This window comes from Macrotis lagotis, chromosome X (genome assembly GCF_037893015.1).
Source record: "Macrotis lagotis isolate mMagLag1 chromosome X, bilby.v1.9.chrom.fasta, whole genome shotgun sequence".
In the NCBI taxonomy this organism is placed as follows: Eukaryota; Metazoa; Chordata; class Mammalia; order Peramelemorphia; family Peramelidae; genus Macrotis; species Macrotis lagotis.
The window spans coordinates 516766357-516780400 of NC_133666.1; the positions used below are offsets into that span (position 1 = coordinate 516766357).

General features: G+C 38.3%; 1 protein-coding gene across 3 annotated transcripts in view; it reads right to left on the minus strand.

Moving 5' to 3' along the window:
* JARID2 (jumonji and AT-rich interaction domain containing 2) overlaps positions 1-14044 on the minus strand; it is a 329755-nt gene that overhangs the window by 48868 nt on the left and 266843 nt on the right. For all 3 annotated transcript variants that reach the window (XM_074207417.1, XM_074207419.1, XM_074207418.1), the window contains one exon: positions 9401-9633. In XM_074207417.1, coding sequence (XP_074063518.1) covers positions 9401-9633 — 233 coding nt within the window. The remainder of the gene's footprint in view (positions 1-9400; positions 9634-14044) is intronic.

Genomic DNA, 14044 nt, shown 5'->3' on the forward strand with positions numbered 1-14044 from the left:
AGAAATGGAAATAATCTTAAGATATAAAGATATATGAATACCTGGGTTCAAATCCAGTCTCAGACAATCAATAATTTACCTAGCTGTGTGGGCTTGGGCAAGCCACTTAACCCCACTGCCTTGCAAAAAAAAAAATATCAAGCCAATACTCTTAAGATATAGAGATCTGAAAATACTCTTAAGATATAGATATGAAGATACTCTTAAGATACAGAGAAATGCAAATACTCAAGATGTAGATATAAAAGCTAATACTCTTAAAATATAGATATGAAGATACTCTTAAGATATAGATATAAAAGCTAATACTCTTAAGGTACAGAGGTATGAAAATACTCTTAAGATATAGATACAAAAACTCATATAGGACTATACTGATATTCACATAAATATTAAGATCTAAACTATAATGATTTGTGTCTCAATAAAGACTCATGTATACAGACATGTGGCTACACCTATATCAATGCTAATATCTATGTATCTCAATCTATAGATCTATAGATCATCATGTGGCTACCAGTGGTAGCCCAGAATATGATCTTCAACATCATTTCTCTTATTTTCCCCCCCACAGAAAAGTAGACACATGTACAAAAAATGAAAGATTAAAAAAAACTAGAAGCCAAACACTCCCGAGTCTTAATGCACTTGGAAAGGGTGGGAGCATGGATTGAAGGGTCTCTATTCTCTCTCCCTGATTCTTCTCACCTCTGAGATCATACTTGTAAAACTCTTTCTAACTTGGAAGAAATCCATAAATGTTGACTGTGATCTTGGGCTCTGAAAAGCTCCCTGAAGAAAAAACAGATGCACCTAACTTCTCTAGTCCAGTCAAAATATTCTCGTAATCCTTGACCACCCTTCACACATGGGGTCTTGTTCTCCCAATCTTCCATATTAAGCTTCACTTACACTGTTGAAGAGGGAAAGGAAAATAAAGGCACCCTGGAACCAGCACAGATGCTCACATATGGGGCACAAGAAGATTGATGGATGAGCTGCCATGGCAATAAGAAGCTTGGACTCAATTTTCAGAATAGGAGACAGTCACCCTTAGTGAGCACCAAAAGGGTCATAACTTCAAAACAATGAAACCCAAGAGCTTGTCATCCAAGTCAAATGTCTAGTTCTGGATGGGTCAACAACTAACTTAGACTTTGGACAAGCACACAAGTTATGGTGCAGTGGAGACAGCATTGGAATTGGAATATTGGACCTTGAATTTGATCACACTTCTGTCACTAATTGTGATCTCAGGAAAATCTCTTTTGGTCTCAATTTCCATATCTGTAAAATAAAGGGATTAGACTTGATAGTTACTTTAAGGTCCCTCCCAACTCTAAATCCCTCTCTGGACCTTAGTATTCCCTCATCTATAAATAAGGAGGCTAGCCTGGATGATCTCTGGAATTGGAATTTTTAAAAATTGCATCATTCAAACTTTAATTCTGAAAATGAGAACTAAATCAAAACAAGAACTGGGGGAAACATCCTTAGAATCTATTTTTAATATCCATCACTAAATTGGTCTTCTGCCCCCTCTCTAAACTACCATAGTGTATTTATCTTTAGGAAACTACTCCAATTAGGTTCAAGGCCTTTTTACTACATTGTACCCTTTGTGCCAATTTATTAAGGTTCAGGGATAAAAAAAAATATTTAAAATAATCTTTCTACATCTCTAGGCTTATTATATAACATTAAAATATCCAGTAATGGACCAATCAACTAGGTTTCCTGGGTAAGATGAACATCTGGGTTTGGACTGTGTTTGGGGCTCACATTACCTTTTGTGAGCAGAGACTTCCTTCCCTGCAGGGCATTGCAGGATGGTAAGAATAGGATAGCTAAAAAAAAATAAATAAATAAAGCAAGAATCAAAATACCTAGGTTCTGGTGCCCAGCTATTTTAGCAAATGACCCTCGGGCAAAACATTATACTTCTCTGGGAAACTAATGTCATGTTAGAGCACCAGATTTAAAAGTCAGTAAGTCTTGACTGGGAATCGTAATTATCAACTGTGTGACAACCCCCCCCACCTCAATACAATGCTTTATTTTTTTCCAACCTTGGTTTTTCTCCTCTGAAGGTGGTTATAGGAAGGATCACATGAAATAATAAATGTAAAGCATACCTTAAACTATTCTATCAATGATAGCCTTTATTTGTAAAAATGTTCAACTATAAGATTGTGAAGTACCCCCTTTCCAGCTCACTCTGGTTGCCCAGAATCATATGCTATCCTGCTCTCTTTGTTCCATACAATCAGATATGGTAAAAGGGAAGGAAAAATATTGGTAGACTCAGGGAATACATACTTCTTCATGGTAAAAGGTATTTGCTGCTAACATTTTTTTTTACTGAGAAAAAAGGTGGCATTTTTGGATATCTTTTATAAAAATGTGACACACCAAAAATTTATCTCTAACATTCTTTTTCAAATAAAATTTTAAAATATCTTTTATCTATTTGGGATATGTCCTAAAAACATACTCTATTAGAAACATTAGACAATGCATCTATGTCCTAAAAATGTACTCTATTAGAAACATTAGACAATGCATCCCTTTTTCCCCCTTTGTTTCATTAATTAAAAAACTTTATTTAAATAATGTCCATCACAAACTTGTACACGCATGCCAACAGAGCAAACTTAAAAAGAAAATGGATTCCTACTCCCCCTTTACCCCTCCTGTACTATCTGGCTGACTTGAAAGAGGAATGAAGGGGCATCATACTACACCAAGATTAGACTAGGACATACTTCATTTAGTTATTCTCTTTGGCCCCAAACCCACCTCCCAACATCATATCACCTACAGAGATCACCAGTAGATACCCCAAGCAAGAATCACATGTACAAAGGAAATCCCCCCCCCCCCCCCCCCCCCCCCCCCAGTAAGCTAGGTTGAACCAGCATCCTTAAAAGGCATGGAGGAAATGGTACAAGAGGACATCTACATATCTGGATGGCAAAAACTGGGACCCAACAATAAGATAGACATTCTTTTGCCTGTGCTTGTCACTGAGAATTCAACATTTCTTTGCCAGAGAAAACAAAGAAATTTTAGTAAGTCATTTTCCTACCTTGTTACTGATGGTCCCCCCACCCTAGCCCCCCAACCACTGCCATCCCTCAAAACCACACACACACACACACACACACACACACACACACACACACACACCCTGAGCTTTAGCTTAACAAAGTGCACAGGTCATAGCCAGCTCACCACAGGGGGTTGTGGTGTCACTGATCCACATCCAGAGGCAGTGCTTACACTGAGCACATAAGAGGGAAGGCATTTTAATTTATCCAAGAATTAGCATGAAGCTGGCTAGGGCAAGAACCCTTCAGCACCTCATTAAAACCAACCTTGGTGTGAACAATTGTGATAACCTCTCCTGGAATTACTCTCATTTCTGGAGCAGGAACCTGTCTCTTGGCACACGCACGCGCGCACACACACACACACACACACACACACACACACACATTTTTTTCTTTAAAAACTTACTCTCCCTCACCCATACCTAAAAAGGTGAAAAATATGGTGTCTGAAAGATCATGGGGAAAAACCATTTCCTCATGAATCTTCAAGGAAAGTTCTCATGAAGGTTACTCTGTCAGAGTCCAAGGGAAGGAAAAACTTGTAATAAAGCCCACTAGAACCTGGCCCCAGGTTCTTCCAAGAAGAACAACCATAAAGCTTCAAGTCTTCCAAGTAGAACTCTTAGCTACATATTTGATCACAAATTAAGAGACCCAATTCATAAGATTTCTCTATAGTTTCTAGACCCCACTCCCACCCACCCACCCATCACCCAAATAACTATGTTATCACTTTAAATTTCTGGATAAAACCCTTAACCACATTGGTGTGGCAGGTGTTGTTGGGATGACCAATCACATTAATCACTAAACTAAATTTCCCTTCTTATGGTCAAGTTTGAATTAAATACCATTAGAATAGTGTATTTTCTCCTCATCATTCTGAGACATTTTCTAAATGGTACTTGATGCAATCAACATTCACTCAGTCTTGTAGTAAAACAATACCTTTATTTTCTTGCAGTGAGGACATAAAGATGAGTTACAAGAAATGCCTCAAGCCATGAAGATCCCTTTGCCCTTTTTGGCCCTTGATAAAAGAATTTACATTTTAAAACCAACACCCAACAAATGGCAATCTGTTTAGTTCAAGTTTATGACACCCCCCCATCCCTTCCAATTTTTAGATATACTCAATACAACAAAGCAATGAATTCCACTTGATTGTAGAAACACATGTTCATAACTCTGAGATTTAAAAATAAGCATAACAATGAATTTATGCTTACAAGCAACTTTTGGCTGAGTGAATAGAAATATTTTGATCCTCTGAAGTTTTCTGTAAGGCAGGTAGGCTATATAAATCATACATTAAAAAAACGGGGGAATTTTAAATTGCTTTCTTGTGCCACGAGAGGGAACTATTGAGCTGAATTTATCAACCCAACTGCTGCCAAGAAACACCCAGTGAGCTAGAGAGAAACATTTGGTGGTCAGTCAGTGGTGCTTTATACCTTATTTTCAATTTGGATCTCTGCTCTTCCCCTCAGTCCAAAAAAATTTGAATGTAAAGTCATCAGATAAGAAAATGTGCTAGGAATCTTGGCAACTCAAAGAGTTCTTTTCTTTTAAATAGATGTTAAAGATTCCGCAACAACAAAATCAGCCTTTCTCAGCCAATGGTCAAGCTAAGGTTTTACCTTATACTCTTCAACTAAAACTGATACCTGCAAAGTATCACTAGCTCTATCTACAGCAGCCTACTTCTGCTTCATTCAGCAGAGAAAAGCCCAAATGTAAGACATGTACTTGCTAAGTAAAATATTTGTGCAACATCTTTTAAAAAACTGATAAGTTCTTCAATTTGAGTTGAAATTCTCTTCTCATGCTTCATCCCTACATATCTCTCAATCCTACTGTCCTTACATAAGGAAAATAAATATCACTTTTCGAAGAAAGGAAGAAAAGGAAAGGAATAAAAACAGGAAAAGAAAGTGAGGAAAAAGGAAAGAAGGAAAGAAAGAAGGCTTAAACCACTGACTAGCAAACACAAAGTAAAAAAGGAAATTCTTGCTACATCATCTGTTCATCTGTGGTCTTCAGACAAAATTATTTTTCAACTTTGGAAAGATACCACTTCAACTTCTTTTGCAGCCTACTTCATCTGCTGAAGGATAGATAAAATTGGATTTTTTTTCCTTGCCCACTTCTGGAGAGTTCAGGATGAAAACAGAGGGACCTCACAACCCCAGCAGAAACAACTATGAAATCTATTTCCAATCTGGCTGGCTCATTGCAGGTGCCCAAAATTTATCCAGGTAAAAAATCCTCATTATAATCCCAGGGATACATCTGTTCTTTCCAAACCTTCCCTAGGTGTAAGCTCATTTGTTTTACCTTGTTGAAGTTGTTACTGCACTTGAAATGAGGTGCTATTTTAGGCAACAGAAGGGAAAACATCATTAGTGCCATTGTGAAGAACCTAGCACACCCAAAACATTGAAGAGAGGAAGTGTATACTGCAGCGATGGCAATTAAAGCATTATTGTTATGACAAGCAGTATTAACTTGCCTCTAACAAAAATACAATGTTAGGTACTAGAAAAAGCAGAGGGTGAGACAGGTCCCTCCAGAGTAGGGGGAGTAGGGTAGAGGAAATCTCCTATTCCTACGAGCTTAGGTCTATGGTTACAATGTAAAACTCAACATACTTTAATTTTCTTAAGTCATATGAATCTATTTTAGTATTCTCTTTGATGACATTTATCAAGAAGGGTCCATCATTGCTCACCAATCTATACCCTTAATATTATCTATCATCAAGCAATACCATGGTATTGAGCAAATCCCTCTAATACTGTGCTTTCAAGACACACACACACACACACACACACACACACACACAACAGCAGTTGGCCTCATTTAGATTGCAAAGGTTTAATTCCTTAAAGGCCTACAATCTGTAAGCAGTTGACAGCTAAAATGGTCTTCATTTAGACCAGGGAATCAGTATGAGATAAGGTATTAAAAAGCTTTGCAAACATTAAAACACCACACAGATGTCATTTTAAAAAATTATTGTCATTGTTATTGTTATCAACAGCTTTCATCAGCACTGTGTTGGCAAAATGCTCACTCACAATGCAGTTTTACGAATGACTTCTCAAATTCCAATTGAGAAGCAATGAGGAATCAGGATCACAAAAATAGTAAGTGTCAGGGACAGGACTAAGAGATTAGGATCCCTCTAATTTCCAGTGATTTCCTAAAAATAAGTGTTATCTTTGGCCATTACAAAAGACTATGGACCCCTTCCTTCTCTGAGAATAATGTCTTTAAAGGCATAAAAATACATAGGATTGCAAAAAGAAACTGATTATAATGAAAAACAAGGATCGAGATTTATTTTTTAAAAACCAAACCATCAAACAAAATTCATGGTTGTCCAAGTTCAGGAACCCATGCTCTAGATCATCAAGCTTTAATGCTTGCCCTTCAGGGATAGGAAGCACAAGGAGAGCCACAACCCATGAAGACATTCGTCTGGAGCACTCCTACCTTTAAAGACATACTTCAACATTTCAAAACACTGTACAGGCACAATAACCAAAGTCTACATTGCATATATAGTGAAAGCCCACATTCTGCAGATGCTTGGGGAATCCAAGCCACCCAACTAGAGCACAACTCTAGTTATAGAGTTTAATATTAGGTGGAGACATCCAGAGAGAGAGAGAGAGAGAGAGAGCAGAAAGAAAAGAGAGAGAACGAACATAAAGGGGAGGGGAGTGGGGGGGAAGGGGAGATCTACATATTATAAGCCACAGAAGCAAGGCCAGGTCAATAATGTTTATGTCCAAGACCCTCCACTTACCCTGCCTGTACTTATTCCACATTTGTTACTCAACCCCATAATGTTACACTTGAGAAAAACGGGGTCCATAGAAGCTTTATGATTTGCCCAAGCTGGCACAGGGAATAAATAAGCTCAGAGTGGCCTTCTTTCTACTGTGCACAGGGGTCTCCAGGCTTCAAAGGTAGCAAGGTACACTACCTGGGTACCTTGACAGCAATTCCCTATCTCCAGAGTGTTGCACTCAAGCTCCAGCTCTTGGTTTCCTTAAAATCCTTTAAAAAAGCCCTTCAGGGGCAGGAAGTCTGCCTTCTATCCTCCAAAGGAAACCTTACTTGATTGCCCCTGTTCCCTCTGTTGATCAATTTTTCAATTTTGTTTGAACACTTTGGTTTGCATGTTGTCTTCTCCATTGGGAATGAGCCAGAGCTGTCTTTTGCCCTTTTTTTTTTAACTCCCAGCCCTAAGTACAGTGCCAGAAATACATCTTAATGTATATATAATAGAATATATACTATAATACAAACTGAGTGAGCATGAAAAACCAGGGGCCAAAAGAAAAAATTATATTGGTCATCATGTGATTCCTGAAAATAAATGTATTTATAGCAGAATTCTACAGTATTTGCCAGAGGGGAAGGGCTGTCCATCCCTTAAACTAATGGATCTGGATTATGAAGCAATTCCAAAGAGTTCTGAAAGCCCAAAACAAGTAAATCTTGTTTTCTGCTAAAAGCAAACTTTAGCACAATCTCCCTAAAGCCAAAGATCCATGCTTCTCAACCTTTCAGATTAGTATCGTCAGAGGGTGTAGTCTTGAGATATGTACTGTTTGGATATGGCCAATGTGGGAATTAGTGATGCTTGACAAGGGATGTGTTTTCTTTTCTTTTTAATTTCCTTTCAGAAAAGGGAGAGGAAGAAAATCAAAGTAAAAAAACATTTCTGTTCATTCATGAGAATTGTTTAAAAATACTTTTTTAGATTGATTTCCATACCAAATAATAAGAAATGGCATTAAAAGTGCCTTAAAAATTTTCAAAGAACTTTAAGTATGTTATCTCATGGGAGTCTATAGATAAGGCACTCCAAAACAAAGATGTACTAGACAGGACTAGACATCTGGGTTCTTCCCTCCCCAAATCTCTCAACAAAGAGGGGTGTGAGATAAGGTTTGGCTTTTGGTAAGATGTTAGCCAAAAGCTGGAAAATTCCAAGACCCACTTACTTGAACCACTTGAGATAATAAATGTTATAAAGGTTCAGTAGGAACTGGGGCAACACATTTATTTCCCCAACTCATGATTTTTAAGAGAGACAGACTGATCATTGTACACAAAAAATATGGAACCAAAAACTTTCAACCCATATTATTATCTTCTTATAAACCATTGGAGAATAGCATGACATCTTTCCCCATTCCCCTCCAAAAAATAGTGGGAAATCAGTCCCCTTCACTCCAAAAACAGATTCACAGAGAAGAAAGATTTCCATGCGAAATGGAATTAAAAGGAGAGTCCAACAAAACTGCATGGCTCACTACATGAATAAGGAGTGGTGACCCTGGAAGCCTAGGTCATGATCTTAACTTTGTCACTGAAATGCCTTGTGACTTGTGACCCACAACATGTAACTGCTTTATTCACACCACTCTGGACCAAGGACTCCTAGGATGAGGTAGGGCCTCTGTGTTATTGGTTATCCTTATGAAAACTGTGGACAGTGAAAACAGAGGGGGCATTCTTAAAGACCCCATCCAATAGTGTTGAGCTATTTTATACACACGCGCCACGCGCGCACACACAAATACACACACACACACACCCCACACACAAAATATAGCTATTATTATTATATCCTGCCTTTGGGGGGGGGGTGTTTACTTTTACAAGTTTTTCATGACTGTACATTTTTAACCTATACCAAATAATTTGCTTTCCCAATGAGGGCAAGTGGGGTGGGGAGAAAGGGAGAGAATTTGGAACTCAAAAGTTTTACATAGAGCTGGGGCAGGGGGTGTTGAATAAACAAAACAAAATTTTAAAACAATCAGCTGGACACAGATATCCTAATTGTTTGAATATAATCCAAGCTACCATTTTCCATTAAAATGAAATATCATTCAGAGAGGAAAAATAACTGCTCTCTATTCCTCTAACCTTAGGCCAGCTTGGTATTAAAATAGGTACCAATATGATAGCCGAACAGTCTTTCCTCATCTGCACTGCTATAGCTCCCTCCTGGCTACAAGGAGTGCAATGTCCCAGTATTCTCTCAGGGATGATTAAAATGTTATTAGTGTCCATGATCTAGAGTGAGAGTATTAATAGAGGTGATTGGCCTGTATCTTGTAGTTATATAATGTTTGTCTGTGTCTCTCGCTCTCCCTCCAATTGCCCTGTAAAATGATCGGTGAGGAGGAATGCCACCAACCACACACTTGCATCCTCCGCCCTGCGACCATGATCTGAATTACAGTCCTGGCAGTTACCTGTTTCCTTAAGTCCTGAGCCGATCTGTGGAGAGTGTGGTGGTGGTTGTTAGCAGCAAGCCCTTTAGCTGAAGAGCCCGTGTTTGCGGCCGGGGGATGAGTAGCAGCAGCCTGCTCCCTCCGGCTCTCAGCCCTGGGGTCGCTGTTCTTCTCTTTCCCTGGCGTGGCCTCTTTGCTTCTGTGTTTCGGAGCAGGTTCCTTCTCCTTTGAGGATTTGTTGGACCCATTGAAAACTAAGAGATGAACAGAGTTGCAGCAAGTTAAATAAGTCAGACTTCCACAAATACCAAGGCAGATATACAAGTCAATTTTTTAAAAAACAACAAAGAATGAAATAACTCAACAGATTCCTTAACCCAAAACAAATGAAATTGCCAGGTATCTTAATGTTCAAAATTCTCTTCAGTGAATAAAGGAAACAAAGTCCAAAGGTAAGCACACAGCAAACTTTCAGAAACTACCCCCCACCCAAGCTTAATGATGCAAATAAAAGTCAGAATCAAAAACTTCAGCTAAGGCAGAAGAAAACAGATTCCAGTGTGGAAGAATCTGAGGACAAACTCCCCCCCACCCCCTCCAAACCCCAGGCGCAGCCCATGACAGATTTATTTTCAGCACAATCATCAGTATCACAGAATAAATGAGGTCTAGAAAAATAGTAATTTTACAAGGTTCAGAGGATCATCAAAGTAAGACCTTATAGTTTTAGAGATGAGGAAACTCGGGTCCAGAAAGGTATAAAGGTTTAAAAAAGGAACAAAACAAAGATCTGAACCCTCATCGTCTGACTTCAAATTAGGAAGGAATTTACTCATTTCACCATGCTACCTCCATTGTATAGCAGACAATTATGCAATCCTCTTGATATATTACTGGGAAAAAATTAATAGGAGGAATTGCATTTGTTTTCAAATATGGCAGAGTCTCATGTTCTTATTAATTCTGGTGGGTGTGCTGCCTGGTTAAGAGCCTGGATTTGAGTCAGTAAAGCATTATCTGACTCATCTATAGGTTACACAGCAGGGCACCTATTTTATGGATCAGAATTCTATTAGATGTCTTAACTTACTGTATATTAAATTAATATGACAGTTACAAATGTTTGTTAATGTTTCCTTAAACCTGCTACTGGAAGGTTTTATGGCGTTTTCTTATTTCCTATTTAGCTTCCAGTCCCACCAATGCCCCTTTACATATGAACAATTAAAGACTCCTCTCCCTCCAATCCTGGCCATAACTTTTTTTTTTGGTTTTTGCGAGGCAATGAAGTTAAGTGACCTGCCCAAGGTCACACAGCTAGGTAATTATTAAGTGTCTGAGGTCAGATTTGAGCCCAGGTTTTCCTGACTCTATCCACTGTGCCACCTAGGCACCCCCCAGTCATACCTCTTTTATGTCCCTCCTCAGCATTGTCCCTGAGACTCAGGGGAAAAACCAGTGAGTCAACCCTCAACTTGATGCCTGAGTAATTCGTTTTTGGCTCTTCTGAGGTGTAAAAATACTTGGAAAATAAAAGAGAGCCATATTCTAAAAACTGCAGGTCAGAAAACTCATTTTACCTAAGCATCAATCAGAAAGCATCAATAACACCCTAGCTAGTGGAATATGCAGCAGAATAATCTGTTGAGAAAAACAGAAAGCAACATTTTAAAGGAATCCAAGAACAATGAGATTTAGAAAGATAAAAATCAAGACTCTAAAATGCCTCTTGAGCACCAATCTATTTATGAGTGGGAGAGAACACAGGGAACTCTCAAGGTCTGTGTCCCCTCATGGAGAAAAATGAAGGGAGTTAGGATGCATTCCAGCCACAATGAGCAGCCTTTCTTAATGGGCTGCAAATAAAGAAAGATAATTCAAACAGTCCTTGAGTCTTTAAGATGCTGATGCACTATTGGGGGGGAACAACAGAAAAGCAGACACAAAATATATGGAAAGTAAATACAAAAAATTTTAATCTCAGTGGGGTGAAGGAGTCAGGAAAAGGTCTCAGAGAAGAGGTAGGAGTTGAGGTGACCTTTGAAGGAAGCTGGGCAAAGAAGGCCATCCAGGAAGAAAAAAGACCAAACCAGAGATGTAATGATATTTATAAGGAACAACAAATTGACCTGGTCTGGCTGCATCCTTGAATGCATGAAGCTGGGGGAAATAAGGTATCCCCTGAGAAGGTAGGTTTGAAAAGCTTTACAAAAGAAACAGCCACCAAATTCATATTCACAAAGTACAAGTCGGATCACATATGTCCTTCTCTGCCTCCAGTGCTCCCTCTTGTTTCAAATCTTCTACCTAGTAACAAACAGTATTAATGAATGAAAAGAGCACAGGAGTCAGGAGAGACTGATGTCCATCTGACTCCAGGCAGGTCACTTACCTTCTCAACATCTCAGTCTGTTCCTCTTTTTAAAAGGACTACCGTAATTATACTCTCTGTTTCACAGATGAGTAAAGTACTATGTAAACATGTTATATAACTGAGTCATTTTAGAGAGTCTATGGGTTTTATGAACAGTTACCATGATGTCTTTTGTTGATGCAAAATCAATGCAATCAGCGCAATCCTGAAATCCCTAAAGATCACTTAATTGAAGAAATCCTTCAAGTTACCAGATGAAAAGTGACTTGCCCAAGACCAATGGGATTCAAACCAAAATCCCTGGTTATCAAATGACAAAATAGTTGTGAAACTTGGCATATAGTAGGGGTTTTACATGTTCCTTCCCCCTCCCACCCCTGGCCCCACCTTCACATTCTAAGGATTTTTCCTACTTTCTCAGTCTATTATTCCTTCTACTTCTTTTTATTTGCCATACTAGTCTTATTTCTCACCAATACCTCTGAGAGTACCACCAAAGCAAACATATATGAAAGACCAAAAAATTGTTTCTCCTTTTATCCCCAGATATCCCAAAAAGTATGATCAATTATGTAATGGTTCCTTTGCAAAGTCAAGGCACTAGACAGGCAGTTCCCATTCTAAGTGGTTTTAGGAGTATATTACCATCACCATAAATAATTATCCCACTCCACAATAAATATTAAAATCAGATAGATTTTCTAGATACACTCAAAATAGTTCCTGCAAATATTTTGGGGAGAAGCAAAGATCTGGAAACAAAGCGGTTATACCCATCAACTGGGCAATCACTCAACAGATTATTGTCCATGAATATATAAGGAAATATTACTGTGCTTTAAGAAATTACCAATATACTGAACACAGCATACATACTGAGTGAATTGATAGTGTGAAGTAAGCAGAGCCTAAAAATGATAAATATTTTGACCCTCTCCCCCAAAAGAGGGAATGGAAAAGAAAAAAAAAGTAGCAAAAAATTGAAAATAAATGTCTAAAACTTACAAAGAACAAGCATGGCCTCAAAGAAGAAATATGATAAGATGCCTTCCCCAACACCTCCTCAGAACCATAAGAGCCATGGGGTGAAACATTATGTTTTCAAATTTTATCAAGACAGTGACTGTTTTTAATGTAATCTTCCTTTTTCTTTACTAAAACATATTCTTTATTATATGAGATGGCTTTTGAGGAAGTAGAGGCAGAGGGGGAAAGGAAGGAGGAAACAATGTCAAAAACTTGTTAATACATATTGGTAAAAGTGTCTCTAATTAATCTCAATGCTAACTAATCAATGCTAAAATACTCCATTTTCATCATTTAACACATTCTGCCAATCCCTGGCTTTCTACAAACTATAAAGAGAACAGGTTATGGAGGAAAGGGGGACAAAAAGGATAGCAACCTTTGTACAAAGTGTCACTAAAGTAGATGGAATGACTGAATTTTTATAAAATCAGTAACACAAAGCAAACAGAATTTGATAAGAAAGACCAGGAAGAACCAGAAAGCTGCCAGATACTAAAGGCATGTAATGTGAGGAGGCAGAAGGGTCGGGGGGAAGTGGCAGAATCAGGCTTTATCAGGCTTCACCTGGATTCAAACAGACCAGCTTTCTAAATCATGTTGCTACTTCTTTGCTGTAAAACACCAAAATAGCAAACACAGGCAAAAAGTCAAATCTTGTGTTAAAAAGGGGTGGGAGTAGGGGGAGAGGAAAGGGAGGTACAGGGGGCAAAGGAGATTGAACCCAAGACAAGGTATATTTTGTACTCAACAGCTCATTAATTTTAAGTGTCGTGGGAACCTGCCAGTTTTACTCTTCTGAGTAATTATCTTTTGTCTTAATTTGTAAGATTCTTGAGAGGGGGAGAGGAGGGAAAGGAAAAAAATATTCACTCTCACAGGAAAAGACTAAAACCCTGTGAACATAAGAGAAGAGAGAGAAAGCTTGATGTAAAGAAATCCTTGTCACACTGTCCCTAATTAAAAGAAATAATTGGACCAGTTCCTTTCATGGCTTTGAACAGCATTAGGAAATTGTGTTGTACTCATACACAAACAGCTTTATATTAATGAGCAGAGACAAATATACTGATTTGTAGACACATACTCCAGAGTTAAATGGCATTTAGACAACTGTTTGCATACCACCTCAAGCCAGTTCTTTAAACCAATAGTCCTAGCATTTCAATTTAAAGTCATCCCAACCCAGCAGAGATAAGAATCTTTGCATACATTAAGAAATAGCCAGAAAAGGGGAAAAGAAGATAAAATACTCTCAGAAAAGT